Source organism: Cavia porcellus, unplaced genomic scaffold, assembly GCF_034190915.1.
Source record: "Cavia porcellus strain 051 isolate PalLab524CR breed Dunkin Hartley unplaced genomic scaffold, mCavPor4.1 scaffold_14, whole genome shotgun sequence".
Lineage (NCBI taxonomy): Eukaryota > Metazoa > Chordata > Mammalia > Rodentia > Caviidae > Cavia > Cavia porcellus.
This window is the reverse complement of record NW_026947497.1, coordinates 43,917,599-43,932,556: the sequence shown is the minus strand read 5'-3', so window position 1 is coordinate 43,932,556 and position 14,958 is coordinate 43,917,599. Positions and strand designations below refer to the sequence as shown.

General features: G+C 35.1%; 1 protein-coding gene across 6 annotated transcripts in view; it reads left to right on the top strand.

Annotated features, from left to right (window-relative positions):
- Nucleotides 1-14,958, top strand: part of Lrba (LPS responsive beige-like anchor protein) — a 662,281-nt gene that overhangs the window by 467,784 nt on the left and 179,539 nt on the right. For all 6 annotated transcript variants that reach the window (XR_010039211.1, XR_010039212.1, XM_003476894.5 and 3 more), the window contains exons 42-43: nucleotides 1,013-1,115; nucleotides 9,611-9,726. Coding sequence is in view for 4 of the 6 variants with exons in the window: in XM_003476894.5 (XP_003476942.2) it covers nucleotides 1,013-1,115; nucleotides 9,611-9,726 (219 nt within the window). In the remaining 2 variants the exon portion in view is untranslated. The remainder of the gene's footprint in view (nucleotides 1-1,012; nucleotides 1,116-9,610; nucleotides 9,727-14,958) is intronic.

Sequence of the window (14,958 nt, the reverse complement as noted above, 5' to 3'; positions counted from 1 at the left end):
TGGATAAAAATATATAGATGTCTTAAATTAACATTTATATCCTGAATGTGTTTATGTATTGATAGATTCTTGCTATTCTCATGTAATCAAAATAAAAATAACTAAAAATCATTTAAATTTTATTATTAACCATAGAGGCAAAGTTTTTCTTTAGGACACAAATTGTTCTGGAATATATGGACATATGAGTATGCATATATAAGCATTGAAAAGATAACTTTTTATTTTTATTATTTATTTAGTTGTTTATTTTTGGTACCAGAGATCAAACTCATGACCTTGCGCTTGCCAGGCAGGCCCTTAAGATAACTGTTTTAAAACTGTTCATTGTTGGAAATAAATAGAACTAATGATTTTATAATATATAAATAATATAAATAATAATATTAAATATATAAATATATATATATAAATATATATATAAAATCATTAGTTATATTTATATATAATATATATTATATATATATATTATATATATAATATATATATATATTATATATATTATATATATATAATATAAATATATTTATATTATATATATATATAATATATATATAAATATAACTAATGATTTTATATATATATATATATATATATATATATAGCCTTTACCTGTGTTATCTGTGTAATTATATAAAGTGTAATTTTAATAATTTTTTCTAGAAATTCATAGAAATATATTTTACTTGTAGTAATTCAGGTTTGTGAATTCCAAGTGGTAGCTAGATAGTCTTAGCTTTATATGACACTAGTGTAGCACAGTTATTAGAATTCCTGACAGTATTTAAGAGAAAGAACTATCCACAGTAAGGGAGTTTATAAGTAAAACAAGTATCATTTCTGCAAATTAATATCAAACCTTTATATACAGTATGAAATGAAGAAATACAATAAGAATTGTATTAATGGATACCCAAAGTCATGGTAAATATTTTAGCAGACTAAGAAGTCAGGTTAGCAAAAAAGGAAGTCCTCATGTGTTCTCTGACTTTTAAAACATTGTTTGTCGTAGTTGCTGTAATGTTCAACTTCCCAGATCCTGCAACAGTAAAGAAAGTGGTAAATTATCTACCTCGTGTTGGTATTGGAACCAGCTTTGGATTACCTCAAACCAGGTACTGTTTTACATGAGAAAAATAGGGCAAATAGTTTGCATTAATGTTTTTATAAATCAGTCTGTATTAATAGTCTTATTGTTTAAATGTATGCTCTATATTTCCTAGTAAATGGTAATTATTATGGTATATTATGAGTATTTTTATTAATTAAATTATATACAGTCTTGCATGAGGTACTCAGCAAATAATGATTAGGTAAAAGATGCTCTTTTTCCCACACCAAATTAAAAGAACTGTACGAAATGTACTATTAATCTCTATGATAGAAAATTAAAATTTTCAGCTTTAAGGTTACCGTCTTTTAAAATGATGTTTGTCATTACGTAGGTATATACACACCCACACCCACATATCATTTTTTACTCAAGAAGAGGTTCATGTATACTTTTGTTTTTTTTTTTTTTTTCACTAGAGAATTATGTATTACATTTTCATCATAGTGGCCAAAATGAAAAAGAAAGGTTATACCAAGTGTTAGACAGATATGGAGCAACTAAGCTTCTTACACATTGCTGCTGGCAGATGTAAATAGTATAGTCACTTAGGAAAATTCTGCAGATACTGGATAAACCTGAACATGTGTGTGCTATAATTCACAATTTTATTCCCCAAAGGTGGTCCAACAGAAATGCACACGTATATTCACCCGAAAGCACATAGAAAAATATTCCTGTCAGCAGCATTTATGATAGCCTCAAGCTAGAACAACCCAAAGGACAGCCAACAAAAGTGGCTAAGTAATTGTGGTATAAGTATATAATGGAGGCCAGGCATGGTGCTGCATGCCTATAATCCCAGCACTTGGGAGGCTGGGGCAAGAGGATTGCTGTGAGTTGGAGGTCAGCCTGGGCTACATAGTGACTTCAAGGCCAGCCTGGACTATGTAATGAGACTCTGTCTTAAAAAAAAAAAGTGCACAATGGAATATACAACAGTAAAAATGAGTGAACTTTTGTGCATGTTGCAACATATATGAATTTAAGTGAAGGAAGCCAGAACAAATTATTGTGCTTACATAATGTTTAGAAACAGTTAATATTAACTTCAGTGTCAGTTGTCAGGCTGCTGAGCTGTTTTTGTCGTATTTTATATTTAGGGACATAGCAGGGTTTATACAATGCTTCTAATCATATATTTGTTGGCTGGACAATGGCTACCCAGTGTATTTATTTTGTAAAAGTTCATAGGGTGAGTTCTATGGATGTATGTTTAAGTGTAATAAATAGCTTAAAAAATCACCCTAAACCCTACTACCTAGAAATAACTGCTGTTCTTGTTATATTGCAACTGTGTTTTACTATAAAACTTTCTTGTGGATACAATTAGAATCAAGCAACCAGAATTTTGGGCAGTATTTTTTCACTTAATGGATCCTGAGTCACTTTGGAAAATAATTTACCTGCTTTCTTACAAAATTAAATTTATACTTTATATAATATTCTACCAGTTCTACTCCTAGGCATTCATTTGTAAGAAAATATTATTAGCAGGCCTGTTACAGTCCTAGACTAGAGATATTTCTGATGTCCATCAACTGGAAATGGACAAATGGATTTTAGTACTTGTGTAAAATAGAATAAGTGCTACTCAGAAACTCTTGATAAGAGGCAGCAATGTGGATGCTTCTCTAAAGCAGAGATAAGCAAAGGAAGCAAGGCACTGGTGGCTTCCATGCATCGCAGCCTCGGGCAGTGTTCCCGGGAGTTCAGCTGCTGTCAGAGCTACCTACACAGTGCCAGAGGCAGTTTGCTCCGCTGTTACTCTGCACCCGGGATTTGGGCAAGGGGATTAGCTACAAAGGAATTGTGATGGTGGTGGTTTCACAACGATGATCAAGCTGAACACTTCAGTGTGGTGTAAATGTTACATCCCTGCCAAAACTGTTGAAAAGTAAGTATCTCGAAGTATGTTTAAAATAGCTAAGTTACAAAAGTGCATGTTCTGTACTCATTTTAATACGTAGTATTACCTAGTATGTATGCTTCTTCAGGTTAAAATTTGTTTTTGATAAAACGATTATAGTATTTTACTTTAGTAAATCATTGTTGTAACTTTTCTTTGTTGATATTAATCTCAACTATATACTATCTGTAACCACTGTATCTGTAACCACTAATCAGAGTTGAAATATTCATTTAGGTGGTGTTTTGTGTGGTTCAGAATGAAGTGCACTGTCCTGGTCCATGGCCTTATTTAAATTATCTTTTCACAGGGGATACTGCTTCACCAGCACTGCAGTTTAGTTAACTACGGAGTAGAAAGCATGAACATGGGGAGTTTTAAATTGATTGAAATTTATTAGCAGTAGAAACTTAGTTTATGTTTAACATGGCTAATTTTGTATTGATTCAAACTGTTTGATTAGTGTTTGTTTCAAGATTTATGATAGTATCTTACTTTTACTGCAGTTGAAATAATGTACACAAATAGAGTCCAGCAAAAGTTAGCCTGGGGCTGGAGGGTTTCTAAGAAGGGTCAGGCCTGTTCCTCAGCACTTCTTCATCTGCTTCTTGAGGGTCAAATGACAGGGGAGCTGGCAACTTGCAGGGATTTCCGAAGCTCCAGCAGCCTCCGTGATATGTGGGATTGAACCCAGGGCTACATCTGCACTGACTGAGCTGCATCTCCATGATTTTTTTATTTTGTGACAGGGTCTCACCAAGTTTTACAGGTTGGCACTAAACATGAGATCCTCCTGTAGCTGGGATTACAGGAGTGCATCACTGCAGCAGGCTCTGTGTCTTTTTAAGACTTACCCTTGACCGTGGCACTCCATAGTTTGTGTGACATTTTATTTGTCACAGGTGAAATACTAAATATAGTCCAGGATCTTGAACAGCAGAATTATGCTGCAATTCTTACAGAGATATTTCAAAACCACTGTAGTTCACAACTTTTATGTCAATAGAGCAGAAAGAGTGGTCCTTTTGAATTATAAGTTATAATTGCTTTATAGTGCCAATACTGATTTTGGTGAGATATTATAATTTAATAAGTGGTTTTAGGGTAAAGTTGTATCTCATTTGCACAGCACCTGCCTCGTGTACAGAAAGCACTGGGCTCAAAACCAGCACTGAGGGGAGAAGGGAGAACAAACAAAAAAGAAAGAGTTCTGAAAGAAACAACAAAGAAAAACACATATTTCCTTCACTAGAAAGGCAGTATTTCACACTGATTGAGAGGCGTGATCAAAGATTATAGTGAATATTTAAGCAAAAATGATTACAGTAAAAGATACATTGCCATTAATCTCCCTCAGAATATTCCTTGCTTCAAACAAACTTATCTCATCATTTTTTGGCTGCTTTGAGAAGCAGTTTAAGAAGTCCTTTATTGTGTTTTTTTCATGGATGCTTCATTATCCTGAGTTGATTGAAAATGTTTACAGAAAAACAAACATTATACTGTGTCCTCATACACCTTACTCACGGGGTCTGGCACTGTGCGGCTTCTGCCTCTTCCCCAAGGTCAAAACAACCATGAAAAGACAAACGTCTTGAACTGACTGCACAGGGAGGCAGCCAGGACAGTGTAGGTGAAGACCTTCATAAAAGGACTTTCAGGAGTGCTTCAGGAAGAGGCAAGCACAGTGGGACAAGTGTGCTGAGGGCAAGGGGAGGGGAGTATTTTGACTGTAATGATTTTTCAAAACACATAATATTCCCTATGGCTTTTAATTGTACTTCATATCTCTTTTTAAGTTTTATTCATCTTCTAGTATGATTTTGACCTTAGAACTCATGTTTTCCTGGTTAACTACAGTCTTAATTCATTAATCAGTTTCTTCAATAGGTTTTCACTTTTCAGCACTTAAAATGTATTAGGCACCTACAACGTATAAGACCGATAATATCTTACTCACATATGTTTAAGCACATATGTTTACTTAATAACTGTAATAAGGGACAACTTTATGAGGGTGTTGTGGTAATAAGTGATGGAGTTGGTTGCTTTGGATAATGTGGTTAAGAACTTCAAAGTTTTTATATATAGAAATAGGTCCAATTAGCCTGGCATGGAGGTGCAGTCCTAATAATCCCAGTACTCAGAATACTGATACAGGAGGATCACTGAAGTTTGAGCCAGCCTGGGCTACAAAGGGAATCCAAGGCCATTCTGAACCACATAGTGAGATCCCTTCTCAAATAGACCAAAAAAAAGAAAAAGAAAAAGATAAATAGGGCCAATTAACCTTGGAAAGAGGGAACAATGTGTGTAAAGGCTCTGAAGTAGGGCAGAGCTCCTGAGCTTGGAAGGCAGGACCAGAGAAACTTAATGACTTAGGAAGAGAATGCCAGGCAGGAGATGCTAGCAGCCTATTGTGTAAGTCCAGGTGACACATGGTGATAGTGTAATTGACAAGGTATCCTGTTTGGAGATCTGCAGGACATACAGTTTATGGGCTGCGGAGATTAGAGAGGTAGTAGGAGAAGGAGCTGTTTCGTATGCCTGCCTCAGTAGCTCTGTGTGAGCTGCTGAGGGTGCTTTCTGAGATGAGGAGTGCTTGAGAGATGCCAAGCTCCTGCCTGCACTCTTCTATCCCTGTGGCTGGGGGTGGGGGATGTGTGGGAGGGAAGAAACTGAGTGTGGTGTGTTACAGTCGAAACCCCTGAGAGAGAGATGTTCTGTTTCCGTTACTTTTCATAAATGCCACCTTGTCTTGGTTACTGTGGCTGTGTACTCATTTTTGATGTCAGTGCTGTGGGTCCTTAGGGTGCAGCCCTCCTTTCTGTCTCCATTCTGAAATGCCTCCCCAGATGAGCTCATTCCCTCTTAGAGCTTCAAATTTCATCTGGCAGTTACTGCAAATTACTAGAGCTTTCTTTTCAGCTGTCACTATACCCTTGTATCTAACTTCTTATTCAGTATGTCACCCTGGACTTCTCTCAGGGGTTTCAAGGAGCCATGCTGCCTGATCTCAAATTTACTATAAAGCCATGCTAATTAAGACAACATGGTATTTTTCTTTTTTACAAAGGTCAGGAAGGGAAATAGAGCATCATGTGGACATCATTACTAGTTTTAAAATCCTAACAATAAATACGTTGAATTAGCTCAAAGTCATTTTCGTTTTCCTGCTTCATACTATGTTTTGTTCAGCCCTATCACTTGAATTCTGGCATTTTTTTCCCCCTGTAGGAGAAAATTCAGGAATTTAACTCTTGCAAGTAAGGTGTTATTTTCTTACAGCTGGTGCTTGAAGAAATGCAGGGGAATATAACGGCTCCTCATTGAGTCCTTGCTCAGGACTCATCTCTACCACTTTCTGCTTTGTGCGTATCCCAGCTTCTGGACAGTGCCTGCACGCCAGGTTTTCTTTCTTTTTGTGTTCACATTTGCTGCCATGGCTCTACCATGCAGCCTTTTATGCTTTTGGCCGCTTCCTGTGCCCTGCAAATCCTCTTCCCGTGGGACTAACAGCAGGACTATGTGGAGCCTCTTTCCAACAGAGCTGTAACATTTCGGAGTTGAAGGACTATGAATGAAGTATTGTTAGGGAATATTTGGTAGCTTTAAACATCTGTATCTGAAACACAGAAATACTTCTGAAAATAACCTAAACTTTCGTGTTCAGAAATCAGAAAACATCGAACTAAATGCAAAGCAAATACAAAAAAAAGATTATAGTAGAAATTATTGAGACAAAATCAGTAAAGAAGATCAATGAAATAAATAGATTCTTGAAAAAGATTAGTAAAATTGACAGTGTTTAATGAAGCACGAGTAAAAGAGAGAGGCCATAAATTACCAAAATCAGAAATGATAACAGAGATATCACTACTGACCATATGGAAATCAAAAGGATGAGAATGGCTCAGCCATAGCAGCTCAGAGAGCTGGGGCAGGCAGATCTCAAGTTCAAACCCAGCTAGGGAAATTTAGCTAGAACCTACCTTTAAATGAAAAAAAAGGACTGGGGGTATAGATCAATGTGAAGATCCTGGGTTTCATTCCCCGTAAAGCACACATACAGAATGAGAAAGAATATCATGAATAATGTGAGCCCAGAAGCTAGATAATTTAGCTAATATGGACAAATTTCTAGAAAAACAGAGTTAATAAAATTAGCTCAGACAAAATTTTTAAAAAATGAATAAAAATAAAGATATTGAATTGTAATTTAAAATTTTACCCATAAATAATAACCAAGACCCACAGGATTTTTCCCAGTAAATCTAGTCCTATTAAGTATTTAAAATAGACATAATGCCAGTTCTTTAAAAATTAAAGATACAAGAGCAGAAAGCACTTCCCTACTCACTCTGTAGGGCTAGTATTGCCGTAACACCGATGTCAAAGACATCATAAGAGAACAAGCAAGATAATGCTGTGAGCCAGTTTCCTTCATGAGTACACACACAAAAAAAATTCTTGCAGAGTTTAGCAAGTCAAATTCAGCCATAGGAATAAAGATTATAAGATGGCCATTGAAATAAGATTTGGTTTAAATCTGAAAATTAGAAGATTTTATCCCCAAACTTAATGGTTTGTAGGACAGAAATCACACAGTTATCTCAAAGGAAAGGTGTTTGCAAAATTCAGTACAGATTCATGAGATCCAATCATTCACCCCTGCCTGATTCTATGTAGAATTGTCACAATTGACAAAATTTATCCAGTTAGAAAAAAAGCCCTCACAACATACACCATACTTAATGTTGAAGGACTGCTTACCCCTGATTTCAACAAAGCAATGATGAACCCGCAACTTCTATGCAGCTTTACATTGGAGGTTTCCTCTTTACAACAGAGAAAGAAAAAAGGAAGCATGAAGGGAAGGAGGGAGAATATAAAGCCACCAAGATTGGAAAAGAAGGAAAAGAAGTATAAGATTTACACAGTGAAAAATACAGAAGAATTCTAAGAGAAATTAAAAATGAGCCTCAGTAAATAAGAGACATTATATAATCAGGAATCAGAAGAAGATTCAGTGTGATTTAGAAGATACTTCTGGAGAAATTAAGAAGAAAATTAGAGGACAAAAATGGATTTCAAAGCTTGTAAACTCACACCACTGTGGTATTTTTACAAGGATAGGTGTAGAAATCAATGGAACAGAGTTGAAAAACACAGCAATTAAATGTTTTTTATGATGCTGTTTTGAGTGAAGAAAACTATCACAACCTGCTGGACTCTTGAGATTCCTGGGGTGAGGACTGTGAAGGGTGGAAGGTGAAGAAATAGAGGCGGTACAGAAAGGTGGGATTAGCTGGAGCCCTCTCTCCAGATGGGAGGAAAGGAACTGCCCCCCCCCCACTGTGGGGTGTTTATTTATACATTTAGCAGCACAATGCCATGTGGTTCCCCTTTGCCTAGTGACCCATTACTTGGATTGTCTAGAGGCTTGATGTTTTTCTGACTGAAGCAACTTCTTCACATAGCTTTCCCCAGGTTCTCTTTGTCATTAGGATAGTTATGTCCTAGTTTTGCATATATGATCAATTTTCAGCTTCAGTGGCTCCCAACAGAAAATATTCTACAAACGCATACTATAAAAGTAAAAATGAAAGTGTACTATGGATAATAACTGCACAACTTTAGAAATTGTCTCTTCAGAAAATTCATTATTGGTACACATAATTGATTAATTTTATGATATTAAATTACACCTGAAGAAATCGTTCAGTGAAATAGTTACATTATCCTTTGTGGTGAGAAGACCTGTGACAGCTTACATCTTTGCGATTAGACTAGTGCTGGCAAGCCTTTTACAGATGAGTGCCAAACTGCAACCGAACACCCATTTATTTATTGCAAAATGTCTACCTAAATACTGAGGCTTTAGTTTAGAAAAAGTGAATCATGCATTAACATCTTTTGTCATAAAAGAAAAAAACAATAACACAAGTGTAATATGTTCACCACCATCAATCTAGACTTTGAATATAATAACCCTGCCCTGTTCTTGGTATTGGTCAGGTTAATATTTGCTTCTTATTAACTTGGTCTCCTAATAGCCTTTATTTAAAAACTCAATAGTTTCTCCTTCCTTTATCCATCCCATAGATAGATACCTAAGTAGTTGAGAGTTCTTTCCCTTTGTTACAAAGGATATATAAATATAATGTTTAAATTGATAGTGTCCAAATGTATTAACTTTAAGATATGACTATTAAATTTGATAGACATGTGGATACAATTTTATATGCACTTTATGTGCAGTTACTGTAACTCTTTCTATATCAGCAAAGCAGTGAATTATTAATCATACTGTTATTAATCAAGCTATGTGGAACCTGGATATTATAATGGCATTTTAACGACGGTTTATCTGAATGAATAGAATGTACCTAATAGATCTGTGGCCACTCCAAAGCATTTGTTAACCATTAATTCTGGATTGAAGTATCTCTACTATTCATTAGCGTAACATGAATAGAATGTTACAATTACAGTTTTCATTATGAATGAATAAGCACAGGTAATTCATGATTTAGTATAATTAATCTTGTTTATTAAGTTGATTTTACATTAAATTCTTTTCCTTGCAGACGTATTTCATTAGCTAGCCCACGTCAACTTTTTAAAGCTTCCAACATGACCCAGCGGTGGCAACACAGAGAGATTTCCAATTTTGAGTACTTGATGTTTCTCAACACGATAGCAGGTAATCCACTGATTTATTCCATGCAGCAGATTATTAAATTCATAATAGCTTATTTTTGTTGTCATATTACTATGTTTTATAAGAGTAGGATGATAACATTTCTAGTCTTATATATGAAGAGTTTGGACTAGAAATCAAAAGATGAATATAAAATGAGAATATAAAAAATGAATTTAAAAATGAGAAATATAGTTAATATAGTAACAATAGATTCATTGTGGAATAATAAGAATGAGGAACACTATAAATTTGTAAAGACCTATTCATAAATTGGAATGTATTATATGATAAAACAATAAAATACACATAGAAAAAAAACAAAACAGTGAATAAAATATTAGGTAAAGGAATATTTGTACCGTGGCTTATGTAGGAAAATATAAAGACCTAGTGGCTCTGCACAGGTCTGCACTCATTGAAAACCATTCCTCATCTTTAAAAGAGTATAAAAGATAGGAAAGCATCCTTGATTTCCATTTGTGACAACTAGAATAGAAAAGCAAGAATAGTATCTGTGAGACATTTAACATTCATTTCAATAAATTGATATTGTTTATATTTGAAACACAAAGAATGTATAGAGAAACAAAGGAAATTTTTTTGTCTCAGAAAAGTTATTTTAAGTACAAATGTGAATATAGGCTAAAAATTCTTATTGAAATTGCTTAGGACCAGAAATGTTTCAGTTTTTGGAGCTTTTCAGATTTTGCTGTGTTTGCATAGATGTTACCAACAGAGAATCCCTTATCCATCTGAAATCCAAAATGATTTGAAATCAGATCATTAGATTTTTGGATTAGAAACATTCATCCTTTATTATATAATTCTAGAGAATAGGAATGTATATTTAAGAAAAGAAATACAAAGTTTTAAGGAAGTTAAAAGGATAGAGAAAGAGAGGTAAATTATATTTTCCAGGTGATGAGAGAAATGAGAAAATAAGGAATGATTTAAGTGGTAGTCAAATAAGGATGATACCACATTTACTAGACGAGGACCTAGCTCTGAGATTAGGAATCATCCAATGTAAAAATGAAAGCAGAAGCAATCATAGTAAAATTTAAATTATACCCAGAGTATAATCAGTACTATATAGTTGGTGTTTATAAAGATGCATATGTGTCCATAAAGTGTGCATTCATAAATATATTATGGGGAAAAAAAAGAATGTTAGTGTGAAGACATATTATGAAAGATTTTCTGTCAATCTAAGGAGTATGTTGGGAAGCTTTTGAAAGTTTTTGAGCACAAAAAACAGTTATGTTACATACTAAAACAAAATGTTGAGTGGGAAACAAATTCTAGTACGGAGGAAGTAGGCAGAAAGCAAAGTGTTAGGAAGCAGTCACATATAGATTACATATATACTTATAGGTAACAAGAGGCTTCACTAGAGGGAGAACAGTGGACACTAAATGGAAAGATCAAATATTGCAGGAATGTACAAGGCACCAACCATTTGATGTGCATCGGACTGAATGTAGGCAGCCCATGAGAACAAAGTATCAGAAAAGCTTTCCAGCTTCTGGTCTCCATCGCTGGGAAAATTCATCATCAGTGCCATTAATAGAAATCTGGGGAAAGATGGCAGTTGTACTATGTTGACAAGACATCCACATTAAGTACTAGAGTATAGGTCAAGTGGGTATTCTGAACTTAGACAAGGCACTGTATTTCATCTGCATGGGGAGCAAATCACTGAGAGAGAAATGAGATCATCTTCAGATAATTCAGAAAGCAGGGAACTAAGCTGGGGAAGCACTACATTCTTACTCAGGAAAAGAAATGGGGAAGGAAGGAGGGAAGTTAGTCATGAGGGAAAGAAATAAGAAAATAAAAGAATGAATGATGCTAGAGTTTATAGATATTGTAGGGGGAGAACTGAGATTATATCAGATGTCGAGAGGAAAACATTTGTCACCTGTGTCAAACATTACAGAAAAGCAAGGGAGAATTAACAAAGTGTGCAGAACACAGTCTTGGAGTTCTCATGTGGGCCTTGATGGTTATTTCATAGGAGTTCTTTTTAATCAAGCAGAAGGGTTGATGATAGGACCTGAATGGTGGGAGGTGAAATGGGAACTTGAGATTAGGTTATTGTTTTCTTAACAGTGATAGTAAAGAAAGGATGTTAGGGAGAGAGGAAAAGCCATGAGAGAGGAAGATGAACATTTTAAGTTATGAAAGAGACAGATTCAAGAGCTCTGGTGAAGGAATTACTCTGAGCAAAGAAGACAGCCTCTCTCAAAGAAGTGTAGGAAAGAGAAAGGAGGGCGTAAAATAAAGGTCTGGAGCCTAGGACTCATTTGGGAAGATCTGAGTTTTCTCTGTTTAGGAGAAGTCACCTTACAGTGAGGTAAGGAAAAGGAATCAAGAAAATGTGAATACTTAATCTTCACTTTAGTAGTAATTAAAAATCTAGTAAGCAACAAGATTTAAATTATGCTCATTAAACTCATTATGTAACTTCCCTGTCTCATACTACTTCTTTAAATTTCCTTTAGTATTCAACTCTTAATTATATATTGATGTCAGTATTTGTTTGAGAAAGGAAACTGAAAATGATCGCATGCACAATAAACAGGGAATTTAAACAATATTGATAGTCTTGTACTTCACCCCAAATCAGTTCACACTGAAGTTTATAAAAACATGTTATAGCTTGGTAAATACGAGTTGGAATTCAAAGGCTTGCATTTGGACTCTGGCAGCAGTGATCTTATCCATCTACTGCCTCCCCAAAGTGATGCTATCCAGAAAACTTCTGCAGAGAGGCCGCCTTAGCCTTTGAACTTTCTCAGTATGTCACTGGCACTCATTAATGTAGAAGGTGGTGTAAGGAGCATGTGGTGGCACTTGCAGCTGGGGAAGACCAGCACTGGTAATGACACACCTTCTTTTCAGAGGATCAGAGCATTTGAAAATCGCCACAGGAATTTCAGTCACTTAGGATAACTCATTTTACACATCACTAGGGTGTGTTCCCAGGGATCAAGTGACTTAAACTTGGATGGTTGGCTGGCTTAATAGAGACAGGGAAAAAAAATGGATTCTAATTTTTAAAAGTTCTGTAAAATTAAAAAAATTTTTAAGAAGTCCTGTTAAGAACATCCCCAATTTCTGGATAGGAAGAAACAATGTCATCAAAATGACCATATTATCGAAAACAATGTATAGATTAAATACAATTCCTAGCCAAATATCAACAAGATTTTTCACAGAACTAGGAAAACCAATCCATATGAAACCAGAAAAGACCTGGAATAGCCAAAGCAAATCCTGAGCAACAAGAGCAAAGCAGGAGGCATTACAATCTGATTTCAAGTTACACGATGAAGCTACCACAATAGTAAAAATAGGATGGTCCTGGCCCACAAATAGAGGAGGCACAGACAAAGGGACTAGAGTAGAAGACGTGGAAACAACTCCATGCACCTTTATCCATCTGACCTTTGACAAAGGGGCTAAAATCATGCGCTGGAGGAAAGGTAATATGTTCAGCAAATTGTGCTGGAAAACTGGTTATCCATGTATAGAAGAATGAAACTAGATTCGGAGTTATTACCCCACAGAAACCCAAATCAAAACACATCAAGATCTATATGTAAAATCCAAAAGTTCTGGAAGATAAAAATAGGGAAAACATTTGAAGACATAGACATAGGTAAGGACTTCCTGAATGAAACTCAAATTGCAAAAGAAATAATGCAAAAAATCAACAGATGGGAGTATATTAAATTAAAAAGCTTCTGCATAGCAGAGGAAACAGTTAACAAAATAAAGAGAATGCACAAGATGGGAAACATTTTTTCCTAGGGACTTGTCTGATAAAAATACTAGTATCTAGAATATATAAAGAACTCAAAAAATTGAAGCCCAACGCAGCATAAGTTAATTCAGTTGAAAAAGGGGTAAATGGAGTACGTAGACACTTCTCAAAAGGAGGACTACAAATAGCTAATAAGCATATGAAAAGTTGCCCAACACTTTTTTTTTTATTAGGGAAACACAAATCAAAACAGCTTAATCCAGTAAGAATGTCTGTAGTCAAGATACAAAAAAAGAATAAAAAGAAAAGAAAAAAAAAGTGCTGGTGAGGATACAGGGACAAAGGAACTCTTTTGCATTATTGTGGAAATGTAAACTAATAGAGCCACTATGCAAATTAGTTTATAGATTTCTTAGAAAACTGAAAGTATAAATTCCATCTGATGCAGCTTTTCCTGGAAGAGTTTAAGTCATCATACTATAGTGTTACTTTCATGCCCATATTTATAACAGTGTAATTCATGATAGCTAAACTATGGATGTGGCCTGTCTGCCTCTTAACAGATGATTGGGTTCAGAAAATGTATTATATATACAATTGAATATTTTTCAGACACATAGAAGGATGAATTCAAGTTTTTATAGGAAAATAGGTTGATTTTAGGACCATAATGTTAAATGTAATGTCAGACATAGATGGTCCCAAATATTACAATATTTCTTTTCTCGTGAGAAACCCAAAATATAAACAAAGAGTAAAATAAAACAGAGATGGTAGGTGCCAAGTGTGGTGGTGCATAGCTATAACCCCAGCATGCAGAGGCAGAAGTGGAGGTAGAAGCAGGAAGATTGCTGTAAGTTCAAGAGCAGCCTGATGCACAGTGAGACTCTGTCTCAAAAGAAAAGCAAACAACAACAAAACAGAGATGGTAGGAAGAAAGGAGGTAAATTTTCTTTGGAGAAGGGGAATTAGAAAATGATCAAGATACTATGTGTGTGTGTATATAAATTTTTTCTGATCCATTCCCAAAATGAACGTAATTATATATCACAAGCATATACCAATTTTAAATAAGAAAAAATAATAATCTGGGAATCTCTAGAAATGTAGTTCAGTGACAATGTGTGTGTTTACTTTGTACATGATGCTGAGTTCAGTCCCTAGCATTTTGTTTGGGACAGGCTTTCAACTAATAACAGATAGGTGCAATTGAAAGAGTGCAAACTTTAGGACCATTGTGTCTAGTCCTGCGGTTGGGAACCTCACCTTTTGTGTCTCATCTAATTAAGTCTCATCTACTAATTTTGTAGAATTATTATGAATATTATCAGAACAACTGGCCCTCAAAAATTATTAGTTGTTGAGAACTGGAGGGGCAAGGGAAGCTCAGTAATCTCATGCTTTCCTTTCATGTTGAAGGCCCTAGATGTTATCTCTAGCTCCTCCTCTGTCTGTGTATGTCT